Source organism: Capra hircus, chromosome 25 (genome assembly GCF_001704415.2).
Source record: "Capra hircus breed San Clemente chromosome 25, ASM170441v1, whole genome shotgun sequence".
NCBI lineage: Eukaryota > Metazoa > Chordata > Mammalia > Artiodactyla > Bovidae > Capra > Capra hircus.
Window position 1 is genome coordinate 27,366,791 of NC_030832.1, and position 13,152 is coordinate 27,379,942.

At 56.5% G+C, this 13,152-nt stretch overlaps 1 protein-coding gene across 1 annotated transcript; it reads left to right on the forward strand.

Moving 5' to 3' along the window:
* ARMC5 (armadillo repeat containing 5) lies at window positions 384-11,540 on the forward strand. The gene is made up of 6 exons (XM_018040562.1): window positions 384-4,546; window positions 7,263-7,370; window positions 7,478-8,264; window positions 9,127-9,623; window positions 10,229-10,361; window positions 10,464-11,540. Exons 1-6 carry the CDS (start codon window positions 4,069-4,071, stop codon window positions 11,278-11,280), a joined length of 2,820 nt encoding a protein of 939 aa, XP_017896051.1. The 5' UTR covers window positions 384-4,068; the 3' UTR covers window positions 11,281-11,540.

Here is a 13,152-nt window from a genome sequence, read left to right on the forward strand (position 1 = left end):
CCATGAAGGCCAAAGCTAACGTGTTTGCCGTCTCTGCCCTGAACACTGGTGACATGCCTGGGCATTATCACTGCCTCCCTCCCAGCTCAGGGCACAGTGAACGCTGAATAAACCCCAGTTCCTGTTTCCAAGGTCCAGTCTGCCTTCCTGCTCCAGGCAGAACGTTTCTACAACTGAGAGGATGGAGCGCAGGGCTACTTACATTAAAGTGAGAACCAGCTTCAGTTGACAGAAAGGGATTTTGCAAACAGATCCCCCTCCCATGCCCATCTCCTCCATGAACCTCACGACCATCTGCACCTACGATTTTGCAGAGAACAGAATCCAGATTTGAGGAAGCTGAAGCCTCAAGGTCACGAGTAAGAGAAAAACAGGAGCTGATCATAACATCCATTTATTGAGTGCTCACTATGGATGTGCCCGGCTCAGGCCTCTCGATCAAACCCTGGCTTGTGCTCTTTGAAATGCTGTCGGCAACAGGGAACATTCCAGAACCCTTCCCTTCATCACAGACCCAGATTGAGGAGGCAAGTGGCATCCATTAGATGCACCTTCATGAAGACTCTTAGACTCGCTGCAGGTGACGCCCTTTCTCCAGCGCCAGCACTGGGTTCGAGTCCATCTCCTTCATGACACCACACTACCCTGGGGCTGGGGCTATCTCCCTCATTTCTGTAACCTTCGGGAGGAGGCAAAAAGTGCGCTGGTGTGATGCCTGCAGACTGACACCCCCAGTGACAGGGTGCTCGGCTGGAAGCAGAGTTGGCAGCCGAGTTTTGCCGAGTTACCTCCTTGACCCAGGTGTTTCAAGTCAGTGATCCCATGGGAGCTTACTACCGTCCTGGGAGGCAACCATCACCGTCAGTTTTACAAATGAAGAAACTGAAGCTCAGAAGAGGCAGACTTGTCCAAGGTCATGCAGTTAGGAAGAGATACTCTGTGCTAGAAGCTCACATCCCTTCCCTTTGGCCCTTATTCTCTGTGGTACGGTTCTACAAGCACCGAGCTGCTAAGAGGCAAGATTTCGGGACAAGGCACCAGAGGCATGGGTCTCATGATTCCTTGGGGCAGGCACTAGGCCTCCCCCAACCTCAAAAGGGCTACGTTCTGTGCCCCTCCCAGGAATACTGCCGGCTACAAGGAGGAGAGCAGAGCCCCACAGCTTAGCCTCTGCTCTGGGCGCACATCGTGCTGTGCTTCGAGACGCCTCCCTCTGGCTCCCACAGACTGTTTTACCAACAGAAACACATTTGTTTACATAGGCAGCCCACCCCAGTGGTCAGACTACAGTGCTGTGCGCAGTCCCCAGTGTCTGGGCACACTAGATTGTCATCATTTCCTCCTCTTTGACGGGTCAGAGAAAGAACCTGGGAAACCTTGGAGGGAAGAGGCTAAAGGAGAGGAAGGGGCAGATGACCAACCTCTGGTCTTTTGCCCGCCTAGAAATGCCACCAAGCTTCCTGGTCTGTTGCTTTGGTCCTGGGCCCCACCAGCTTCACTTCGTAGACAGCTGTCTTTCAAAGGGATCATACACCCCTGAGCTCACCTAATGGTCCCCAGTTCAACCTCTCTGAGCCCTGTGCTAGGACACACCCTTCCTTCTGGTCCCCTCTGGGGGTGAGGCCCTCCCTGACCTCCTCCTTCTCCACTGTCTTCCTCACGGGGGGTTTGCCTGGCATCTGGCCCCATTCTCCTGAGCGGAGGGGGCCACAACTCCTGTGTAATTTGCCCCCTCACTCCCTGGACCTGTGAAGGGATCTGATCAGCGGCTGCCAAAGGTGCTTTGCATCTTAAAGCAACCTGGCCAGTTCAGTCCATCCCCAAACTCTCCCTCCCGCTCGAGTCCCATCTCCAGGGCCTCAGAGAACATGCCCAACCCCACTTTTCTGTCCCAATTACTCCAGCCTGGGCTTCCCTGATTCAGCCCACACATCAGCAGCCCCAGAGGAGCAGAAGAGGCCTGCTGAGAAATTCTGGTCCCCTCAGTCTCCTGAAGGACTGCACCAAAGTCAGAGCTGAAGTTTGGGCTACAACTTAAGCCAGGGGTGTTGGCAGGGGCTGCCACCCTGGTGCGTCCGCTGTGCTGGCCCAGGTATGGAGCTGGGGGCAAAGGCCTTGCCCCAAGCAGACAGAGGGCTTCTCTCCGCGGTGCGCCACCCGGTGGATGAGCAGGGGAGAGCTCTGGCGGAAGCTCCTGTCACACTGGCTCAAAGCCCAAGGTTTTTGGCCCAGGAGTGTTGGTGCGGCAGCAGATTTGAACTGTCTACAAAACTCTTGCTGCAGCTGAGTTTGGTGCACTTGTTTCTTGCCTGTGTGCGAGCACTGTATTTAAGAAGCTTGGATTTGTGGGAGAGGTTTTGCCACATTCTGGGCAGGCGTGGGGTCGTTCGCCCACATGGACTTGCTGGTGCTTGGTGAACTGGGTGCGCTCTTTAAAGCCACGCCCACACTCAGGACACTTGAAGGGTCACTCTCCACTGTAGGTGAGTCGGTGCCTTAGGCAGTCGGAGCTGCGGGTGAAGTTCTCGCTCCTCCTCCGCGTGCGATCGCTGGTGCTTGAGCAGATAAGAGCTGCACCCAAAGCGGTCACCACACCAGACACAGAGGCAGGGCTTCTCACAGGTGTGGGAGCGCTGGTGCTGCGCCAGGTTGGAGCTGAGGCTGAAGCGCTTGCAGCAGTCCCCCGCAGCTGTAGGGCTTCTCCCACGTGCGCGTGCGCTGGTGCTGAATCAGGCTGAAGCTAACACAGGAAGTCTTGCCACATTCGCCACAACTGTCAGGCTTCTCGCCCATGTGGCCCCGCCGGTGTCCGAGCTGCGGCCAATAACAGGCTCCTCGCACTCCAGACACTTATGAGGCCGGAGGCCTGAGTGAGAGTGACGGTGTCGCATGAGGTTAGAGCTCAGGCTGAAGCAACAGTCACACTGGGGACAGGGGGACGGTTTCTCGCCGGTGTGTACCCCGTGCTGCTTAACCAGATCTGAGCCCCGTCGGAAGCTTTTGCTACACTGGAGACAGCAGTAGGGTTTATCACCGCCGTGGCTGCTTTGGTGGATTGAGATCGGGGAGGTAGTCAATCCACACTGCTGGCACTCGAAGGCTCCAGGGACCGCAGGAGAGTTGGTCTTGGCAGGAGTTTCTGTCTCCCCAGGGCCAGAGACTGACCTACCTAGGTACCGCAGGCCCAGCATCATTTCCCAGGCGGCCGGCTGCCCCGGCGACACCAAGGGCCGCTTGCGTGAAAGAACTCCGCAAAAAGCGGACCTTGGGATTTTCTGGGATCCAGACAACCGGTTCCCCCGCTGCGCGGCGCCGTCGGAGTCCTCCCTTGCCGTTTCTGGAGCCCGCTACTCCATAGCCGGAAGAGCGTCCCGTTTCCTAGATACCAATCACTCAACTCACAAGCACAACCAGAGCTGAAGACTCTCGGGACCCAGGAATCCGGCACCGGAAACGGAAATGTCCACTAGCTCGTGCCATTCTAGGAAGTGGCAGCAAACGGTCTCTGTGGGTTTAACCCTCTCGTTCACCTGGCGGAGCAAGTGGTCCCATCTGCAGGCGCTATCAGGAACTTGACACTTTCCTTTTGGCTCGAGGTTCAGACCCCATCGGCGCAGACTTCAGTGCCCCGGCCACGGCTGGGGGGCGGCAAAGCGAGCTGTCGTTGCCAAGGACACGCTGGGGGCGGAGTAGACACGTCACCTGGAGTAGCACCTTACTGAGACTCCAAGGTCGGAGGTACTGGTCCACCTGAGGCCCTTTAGTTTCCCATCGATCCTAAGCTAGACGTGTTAAACTTGGCGCAGACTACATATCCCAGCATGCACCGCACGCGCCTCTAGGTTTCGCACAACGATTAGATAGATAACCACTACTCTCCACATTTTTTTCTGCGACTGTGCAAGTCAGAGCACCAGGATCGAGAACTACAACTTCCAACCTGCAGAACAGCGGCGGCGCTATTTAAAAAGCGTCAGAGAGGCGTTGCCTGGCCACGCCCCTCTTTTCCAGTTCCGCTCCCTTGGACGAGCTGCGAGGAGAGGGGCGGAGCCTTAAGCCTGAGCCAAGATGGCGGCTGCGAAGTCAACCCCCACGGACTCGCTCTCGTTCTGCCTCGCGCAGCTCACGGCGGCGGCCGGGGAGGGTCTAGGTGGGGGAAAGGACACAGCTACCAGCGAGACACCCTTGGGCCGTGCGCTCTTAGCCCTCCGTACGCGCCACGTCAAGGCAGCCGGGGGAATAGAGCGCTTCCGGGCACGCGGCGGGCTCCGCCCCCTTCTCGCGCTGCTACGGCGAGCGGCTGCAGCGGGTCCCGCCCCGTCCCAGGGTGGCGCAGGCTCCGCCCCCTCGTCGGTCGAGTCAGCGGCTTCTTCTGGCCCCGCCCCTTCGCCGGGCTCCGCCCCCTCTTCTGCGTCACCAGCGACACCCTCGCCGCCAGCGCGCCTGCGCAAGACGCTGGACTTGGCGCTCAGCATCCTAGCCAACTGCTGTACTGAAGGGGCGTGCCGAGCTGAAGTGCGCAGACTCGGAGGCATTCTCCCATTGGGTAAGTGCTCCGCCCTCACTTCCTAGAAGGTTTCCACCCATACCTCTGTCTGGACCTGGGCGGAGTCTCGAGTTCTTTGTGCTGCAACCTGAAGGATTGTGCTTTAGGACGGCGCAGCGCCCTCAGTTTTCTTGTTGTCGAGATACGTGACGTCACTTCTCTTTCTAGAAATTATATGCTAGCCCTCCTAGATCCGATAATTACAGCTAATTACCTGAGTATTGCTTAAGGATCACCTCTCTCGCATCTGGGCTCAGTTCAGTTCAGTTCAGTCGCTCAGTCGTGTCCGACTCTTTGCGACCCCATGAATCGCAGCACACCAGGGTTCCCTGTCCATCACCAACTCCCAGAGTTCACTCAGACTCACGTCCATCGAGTCAGTGATGCCATCCAGCCATCTCATCCTCGGTCGTCCCCTTCTCCTCCTGCCCCCAATCCCTCCCAGCATCAGAGTCTTTTCCAATGAGTCAACTCTTCGCATGAGGTGGCCAAAGTACTGGAGTTTCAGCTTTAGCATCATTCCTTCCAAAGAAATCCCAGGACTGATCTTCAGAATCGACTGGTTGGATCTCCTTGCAGTCCAAGGGACTCTCAAGAGTCTTCTCCAACACCACAGTTCAAAAGCATCAATTCTTCGGCGCTCAGCTTTCTTCATAGTCCAACTCTCACATCCATACATGACTACTGGAAAAACCATAGCCTTGACTAGATGAACCTTAGTCGGCAAAGTAATGTCTCTGCTTTTGAATATGCTATCTAGGTTGGTCATAACTTTTCTTCCAAGGAGTAAGCGTCTTTTAATTTCATGGCTGCAGTCACCATCTGCAGTGATTTTTGGAGCCCCCGAAAATAAAGTCTGATGCTGTTTCCCCATCTATTTCCCATGAAGTGATAATGGAGGCCAAGAGGTTATTTGGTGACTTTGAAATGATTCTTAGTCTTCATGTTCATAGCAGGCACTCAGTGCCTGCTGGGTCTAGCCTTGTGCAGAGCTCTGAAATCCCATTTGATGAGCTAGACTTCAGGTGTAGTGCTTCAGAAAGTGGGCTCTGCAGTCAGCTAGACCCATCAGAGACTAGGATTGTAAAATGGGGTAATAATAACTACCTTAAAAAATTGGAATAGGGAGAAAATAAAATACAAAGACGGAGCACAGATACTCAACTGGTACTCCCAGTTATTAAAAACTAGCACGTTAAGAACAAATCCTGGAAATCCCTGGTGGTCTAATGGTTAGGACTTGGTGCTTTCACTGCTGGGACCCAGGTTCCATACCTGGTCGGAACTGCAAGCCTCCAGGCAGGCACAGCCAAAAACTAGAACAAATCCTAAGCCAGTGTTATAACTACAAATGGAATGTAACCTTTAAAATTTGGGAATCACTATACTGAACTGAACTGATATTGTACATCTGTAACTTATACAGTGTACATTTGTAACTTATACAATAGTGCTTCTCAGGTGGCTCAGTGGTAAAGAATCTGCCTCCCAAATGCAGGAGATGTGTGTTCAATCCCTAGGCCCGGAAAATCCCCTGGAGGAGGAACTAGCCACCCACTCTAGTATTCTTGCCTGGAAAATCCCATGCACAGAGGAGCCTGTCAGGCTGCAGTCCCTGGGGTCACAAGGAGTCAGACACAACTGAGCAACAGAGCACACAACTTTTATAATATTGTGCATTATCTTCATTTCAGTTTTTCAAATAAGAACAAACCCAGAAGATAGCAAGCTTTTCTGTTTACCGGCTAAATTGGCGCCTTCTAGTGGCAACATTGTGAACACAGCGTTCTTCTTCATTGCCTGCCAGCTATAAACTTAGGCCTATTTTAATAAAATCTTTATTTTTTTTGATAAAGTAAAATATTATTTTCAGTTTTCATAAAATGTATCTGGACCATAATGTATTTGACAAGGGGCCTGGCGCATTAAGTCCTCAATAAATACACATTTTGTTGTTAGTGTATAACCCCATCATTCATTCACTGTTCTGTACTTTAAATATCTCCTGAATCCATGCCACTGCCTTGCCTTCTTCCATCACATGCCCAGAGACTGTGCCGGGCTGTGCTGGTATCTGGGTCAGCCCATCTTCTTGCTGTTGCGACAGCTTCTGGGTTGCTCCCTCTGCCTTACCGTTTCCCCCTGTAATCCATTCTCCTCGTGACTGCCAATTTAGATCATGTCATGTCCATTCTTAGAACCCTGTATGGCTCCCAGTGCCCTCACATTCAAGTCTTCATCTCTTGACCTGACAAGGCGCTTCGTGAAGTCATAACATAAACACTAGATCTCATTTTTGGGCCTTTGCAAATGGTGCTACCAAACCCGAAATGTCCCTTAACACTCCCATCCACCATCCACCTAGCAAACACCTACCTATCGAACCTTCCAGATCCCGCAAGTGTTAGGCCTATTCTGGAGGCCTTCCCTGACTCTCTGAGGCCACATTCTTTTTAAAAAAATTTACTTATTTTAATTGGAGGCTAATTACTTTATAGTATTGTAGTGGTTTTTGCCATACATTGACATGAATCAGCCATGGATGTACATGCGTCCCCCATCCTGAACCCCCCTCCCACCTCCCTCCCCATCCCATCCCTCAGGGTCATCCCAGTGCACCGGCCCTGAGCTCCCTGTCCTGAGGCCACATTCTTGAGGTGATTAAGGAGAGAGACAAGAAGGAGTAGAACCCTCAAGAGGCCAAACTCTCTTGCAGTGACTATTCTTCAGTGTGTGAAGACAGACAGCATCCAGAACCGAACCGCCCGTGCTCTGGGGAACTTAGCCATGGAACCTGAGAGCTGCGGGGACATCCACTGTGCTGGTGAGCATGCTTTGAGGGTGGAGCCAGCTGGGGCTTGGGGATGAAAGAAGGGATGGGGGGGCGGGGGTCTGTCCTCACTCACCCTCCATCTCCTCCCTCACCCCAAGGTGCTGTTCCCCTGCTCGTGGAGAGCCTGACGGCCTTCCAGGACTCCCAGTGCCGCCAGAGTGTGGTCCGTGCCCTCCGCAACCTGGCAGACTCACCCCAGCACCGCCTGGCCCTGGCCCAGCAGGGAGCGGTGCGCCCACTGGCTGAACTTCTGGCTGCAGCGCCAGATCCTGCACTGACCTTGGCCTTGGTCCGTGCCCTCCTGGAGCTGAGTCGAGGCTGCTCCCGGGCCTGTGCTGAGCAGCTCAGTCTGGGTGGGGGACTCGGCCCACTGGTTGGCCTGGCCTCCCATCCCAAAAGAGCCGTGCGTGAGGCTACCATCTTGATCCTCGCCAACTTGTGCGCCCAGGGCCTGGTGCGGCCTGCCCTGGGCAATGCTGGGGGCGTGGAGGTGCTGTTGGGTGAACTCCGGCGGCGCCGGGGCCTCAACGGGGCAAGCCCAGCCTCCCAGCAGCCGCTGGTGCGGGCTGTGTGTCTGCTGTGCCGGGAGGCTATCAACCGGGCCCGGCTGCGAGATGCTGGGGGGTTGGAGCTGTTGATGGGCTTGCTGCGGGATCCCCGTGCCAGCGCCTGGCACCCTCGTGTGGTGGCTGCCCTTGTGGGCTTCTTGTATGATACAGGGGCCCTGGGCCGGCTTCAAGCTCTGGGATTGGTACCTCTCCTGGCTGGGCAGCTGTGTGGTGAGGCTGGTGATGAGGAAGAAGAGGGAAGAGAAGCTGCTTCCTGGGACTTCCCTGAGGAGAGGACCCCAGAGCGGGCAGAGGCTGGAAGCTTCCGAAGCCTCCAGTGAGTTCCCACCTGATGCTGTGGGGTGAGGCCTCTTCACTACCCTCACTCACCCTGCCCCCACCCATTCTGTCTTTGTAAGACTTTGATTCTGACTCCTAATACCTTGTTCTCACTGAACATGGCTGCCTTCCAGACCCCAAATACACCTCTTCTCTCTTGGAGCCACCTTTGTTTGACCTTGGCTCTCTGCAGATGGCACAGTGATAAACAACCCACCTGCCAGTGCAAGAGATGCAAGACACCTGGGTTCAATCCCTCAGGAAGATCCCCTGGAGGAGGGCGTGGCCAACCACTCCAATATTCTCACCTGGAGAATCCCATGGACAGAGGAGCCTGGCAGGCTGTGGCCCATAGTGTCGCAAAGAGACACGACTGAAGGGGCTTAGCCTGCGTGCGAGCATGCCCGCGTGCTGGGCCTCTTTGGTTACTGTTCCTTGTGCCCAGGGCACTCCTCTGAGATGCCTTGATTAGATCTTATATTCATGGGGACTTGATTTAAAACATCAGCTCTTTCCTTACCACCTGGAAAGCTCAGCCCCCCACCCTGTGTTTCTGTTCCGTTTTATTTTTTCTCCACGCATATCACTTCACACCACGCTGAATAGAAACTCTAGAAGGTCTTGATCTTTTTTTGCTTTTGCTTCTCTGTAGTACCTGAAACGCTCTTAGCATACACTAGCCAATAGGCAGTCAGGAATTGCTGGATGGGGGCTGGGTGGGTGGGTGTTGGGATTCCCTTTTTCCCCTGTCCCCCTCAGGCTGCCTTCTCTTCTGGCCTCAGTCTCCTCTTGGAGTACCGCTCGTTTGACCTGCTCCCTCCCCTCGGCTCTAGGTTCCATATCCTTTCTCCCCACTGCAGGTCCTGGCTGATCTCCGAGGGTTATGCTGCAGGCCCGGGAGACATCTCTCCCGACTGGTCCCCGGAGTGCTGTCCGCCGCCGCCGGAACCGACAGATCTGACCAGCCCCACCTCGCTGCGGACGCCCCGCGCCCTGCGCCCGCCTGGCCGCAGCCCCACCGCCTCTGCCGCCGAGGAGCCCTGGGGCCGCGAGGGGCCGGCGCTGCTGTTGCTGTCGCGCTTCTCCCAGGCTCCCGACCCCAGCGGGGCGCTGGTGACCGGCCCGGCCCTGTGCGGCCTGCTGGCCTACGTGACGGGCGCGCCGGGCCCGCCGAGCCCCCGCGCGCTGCGCATCCTGGCGCGGCTCACCTGCAACCCCGCCTGCCTGGAGGCCTTCGTGCGCAGCTACGGGGCGGCGCTACTGCGCGCCTGGCTGGTGCTCGGCGTCGCCCCCGACGACTGGCCGGCGCTGCGCACGCGGCCAGCCCGCCGCAGCCAGCACCAGCACCGGGAGCTGGGTGGGTCCTGCGTGGGTCCTGCGCCCTTCTCACCCTTCCCTTCCCACTGCGCCTCACCTGCTCTCTCACCGCCATCCCTGGGAACAACAGCCACCAAGTGGCGGCCGGGAAGGATTCTCTTCTCCATTGCCCCCGCACATAGTTCTTCAACCTCTGACTGTGTATTGGGGCCCAGGGACCCCAGCACCAGGCTTGGCCCAAACAGTTTAGAATCTGCCTCTCCTTCCTCAGTCTCTTCTTATTTCCCCGTATTCCTAACTTCTGCACTGTCCTTGACTCCACTGGGCAGCTCAGGCACGACGTCTTCCCAGGCTCACATCCTCTGAAAGTCCCCTTGCAACCCTGCCAGGGACTGCCCAATCCTCTGTGCCCTGTTTTGGCCCTTGAGGGCCCAGAGTCATTCCCTGACCATCCCACTTCCTGTTCTGGCCCTTAACCTTCCAGTTCCTAGTGTTGGGTTGCCATCCCTCCAGGGCCTGCGGTCATCACCCTCTGCCTTGCCCCGAGGTCACCCGCTCCTTCCTCTCGGGGACCCAGGGGCCTCTCTTGCCCACCCCTACCCCCACCCCAGCTGCCAACCTGACCTGCTCCGCCCGCCCGCGCAGGTGAAATGCTGCTGCAGAACCTGACAGTGCAAGCTGAGTCGCCCTTCGGAGTGGGGGCCCTCACCCACCTGCTGCTCTCTGGGAGCCCGGAGGACCGTGTGGCCTGCGCCCTGACCCTGCCCTTCATCTGTCGGTGAGGGAGACGTGGGTACCTCGCAGGGGCAGGGGGCGCAAGATTGCTGTTCTCCAGCGCTGCCCTTTTCCAGCTTCTAAAGATTCTCGTTTTCCCTCAAAGGAAGCCCTCTCTGTGGCGGCGGCTACTTCTGGACCAGGGCGGCCTCCGGCTCCTCCTCTCGGCGCTTACCCGACCCGCTCCGCACCCGCTCTTCCTCTTTTTTGCCGCAGATTCCCTTTCCTGCCTCCAAGGCCTGGTGTCTCCCACGGGGAGCCCAGCTGTCCTACCTGCAATCCCCTTGGACCTAGACCCACCCTCCCCTTGCCTCTATGAACCTTTGCTGGGCCCAGCCCCCATGCCAGCTCCCGACCTCCACTTCCTGCTGGACTCAGGCCTCCGGCTCCCTGCCCAGCGAGCCGCCTCAGCCACTGCCTCCCCCTTCTTCCGGGCCCTGCTGGCTGGCAGCTTTGCCGAAGCCCAGATGGACCTAGTGCCCCTCCGAGGCCTGTCACCCAGCGCGGCCTGGCCCATCCTGCATCACCTGCATGGCTGCCGGGGCTGTGGGGCCGCCCTGGGGCCTGTCCCTCCGCCAGGCCAGCCCCTGCTGGGCTCCGAAGCCGAGGAGGCTCTGGAGGCCGCTGGCCGTTTCCTGCTGCCAGGGCTGGAGGAGGAGCTGGAAGAAGCCGTGGGCCGCATCCACCTGGGACCCCAGGGTGGCCCAGAGTCAGTGGGGGAGGTGTTCCGCCTGGGCCGGCCACGGCTGGCTGCCCACTGCGCACGCTGGACCCTGGGACCGGGGCAGTGCCCCCGGAAGCGGGCCCTGGCTCTGGTGGGGCTTGTGGAAGCAGCCGGCGAGGAGGCTGGGCCCCTGACTGAGGCCTTACTGGCTGTGGTGATGGGGGTGGAATCGGGGGGCAAAGGTCCCAACCTAGACTGATGTACCCTGGGAGGAGACCCAGGGATGAGTTAGCTAGGAGGAGATCTCTCTCAACGAGAGGAGGCTGAGCAGAAGGAGTCACTGTCGAGGGCCCATGAGAGGATGGACCTGGAGCCCAGGTTTCTGAAGACTCAGGAGTGAGAAGCCAAGGCCAGGGTCTGGGCATGGGGCCCTTGAGGTGGAGAACAGCCCAGGGCCCCAGGCACCTGGCCTGGCCCAGCTTTATGGAGTTGAAATTAAAAGCTTTGGAGTCGGCTCCCCCTGTTGTGTGGTGTCTCTGCTTCCTTTCCTGTGGGAGTACCCGCACATCTTAACCCATCCAGCAGGGTTGTGTCCAGGTGTCTGTGTCTCAGTGGGCTTCCCTGGCGGCACAGTGGTAAAGAACCTGCTGCTCGTGCAGGAGACGCAGGTTCAGTCCTGGGGTCTGGAAGATCCCCTGGAGAAGGAAATGAGAGCCCACTCCAGTATTCTTGCCTGGGAAATCCCATGGACAGAGGACCCTGGTGGAGCTTGTAGAGAGTCCGACATGACTTAGCAATTAAACAACAACAATTGTGTCTCAGTACAGACCACCCCTGGCATGCAGGAGTTTAATAAATAACAATGTGTATGTTCCTGGATCCCTGGGATATGCTGCAGTTGCCAGGCTGCTCCTGAGGATGTGGTTTTGGGCCCCAGGGGAAGCCTGCTTCCTGCTCAGGCTACTTCATTGCTCAGACAGCCACACAGCTGGACACAGACCTGGATCGGGGCTGAGGGGATGTGTGGGTGGGGATGGATGTCCAAGACCTTGGCACTATCGTTTCATCACCCATCACCTATCGTGGACCTTCTGTCTCTGGGTCCATTCTCATCTCTTGGACCAAGTGTCCTGCTGTTCTGAGGGGAGACCTATAGTCCCTGAGGCCACTAGTCATGCCCAGAGGGAGCTGGAACCCTAGGCTGGCATTGCTTTGTTTGCCCAGGCAGGGTCTCCATCAACCTGGCTCCCAGATCATTGACCACTTAGGTGGCGTTGACCCCTGACTTTGAGGACAGGGCCTGGACTGGGGCTGTCCACTAACTTCTGGGAAGCCGACGGGGCCCCTTGCTGCCTCTGAGAGTATCCAGGTCTTTGTTCTCATGATGTCCTTTACAATCACCCAGAGAGCTTTTTTTTTAATGGAATATATAAATATTTATTTAAGGACTTACTCATTTCTCTCTCCAGCTTTTCTTTCTTTCTTTCTTTTTGGCTGCCTGGCACGGCTCGTGGGATCTCAGTTCCCTGACGAGAGGTCCAATCTGTGCCCCCTGCAGCGGAAGCTTGGAGTCCTAACCACTGGACCACCAGGGAATTTCCCAGAAAACTTTTTTAAAAGTGGTGATGCCCAGGCCCTTTCTAACTGAATTGGACTGAGGGGAGAGTGCCTTGGGCATCAGTATTTTTTTTAATTTATTTTTAATTAGTGGATAATTGCTTTACAATGCTGTGTTGGTTTCTGCCATACAACGCATATCAGCCATAAGGATACGTATGTCCTCTCCTTTCCAGCGGAGCCCCCTCCCCCCGCATCTATTTTTTTAAAAGCCCCCGAGTTGCCATTCCACTGCTCAGTCGACCTGTGTCTGAGTTGAGACCCACAGTCTGTCTGCTCCACTGCTGTGTCTGTCCACACCTATCTCTAGTTTCTCATTTCCAACTTGATTTCTCAGTCCAGGGAAGCCTCTTGTTCCTTTGTGGCCGGAGTCTGTCTTGCTTTCTTCTCTATATTCATCAGTATCTTGGGAAAAGGCTCTTGGGGGACAGGTCTGGGTCATCTCGGTGCAGGGGACAGTTGGCTAAGGTCTGGCTGCCTGGAAGCATTTCTCCTGAGTCTGCGTGGGACTTGG

Coding starts and splice junctions, on each gene's coding strand:
- ARMC5 (XM_018040562.1), top strand. CDS start 4,069: ATGGCGGCTGCGAAGTCAACCCCCACGGACTCGCTCTCGTTCTGCCTC. Junction 4,547..7,262: donor CGGAGGCATTCTCCCATTGG/GTAAGTGCTCCG, acceptor ACTCTCTTGCAG/TGACTATTCTTCAGTGTGTG. Junction 8,265..9,126: donor GGAAGCTTCCGAAGCCTCCA/GTGAGTTCCCAC, acceptor TCCCCACTGCAG/GTCCTGGCTGATCTCCGAGG.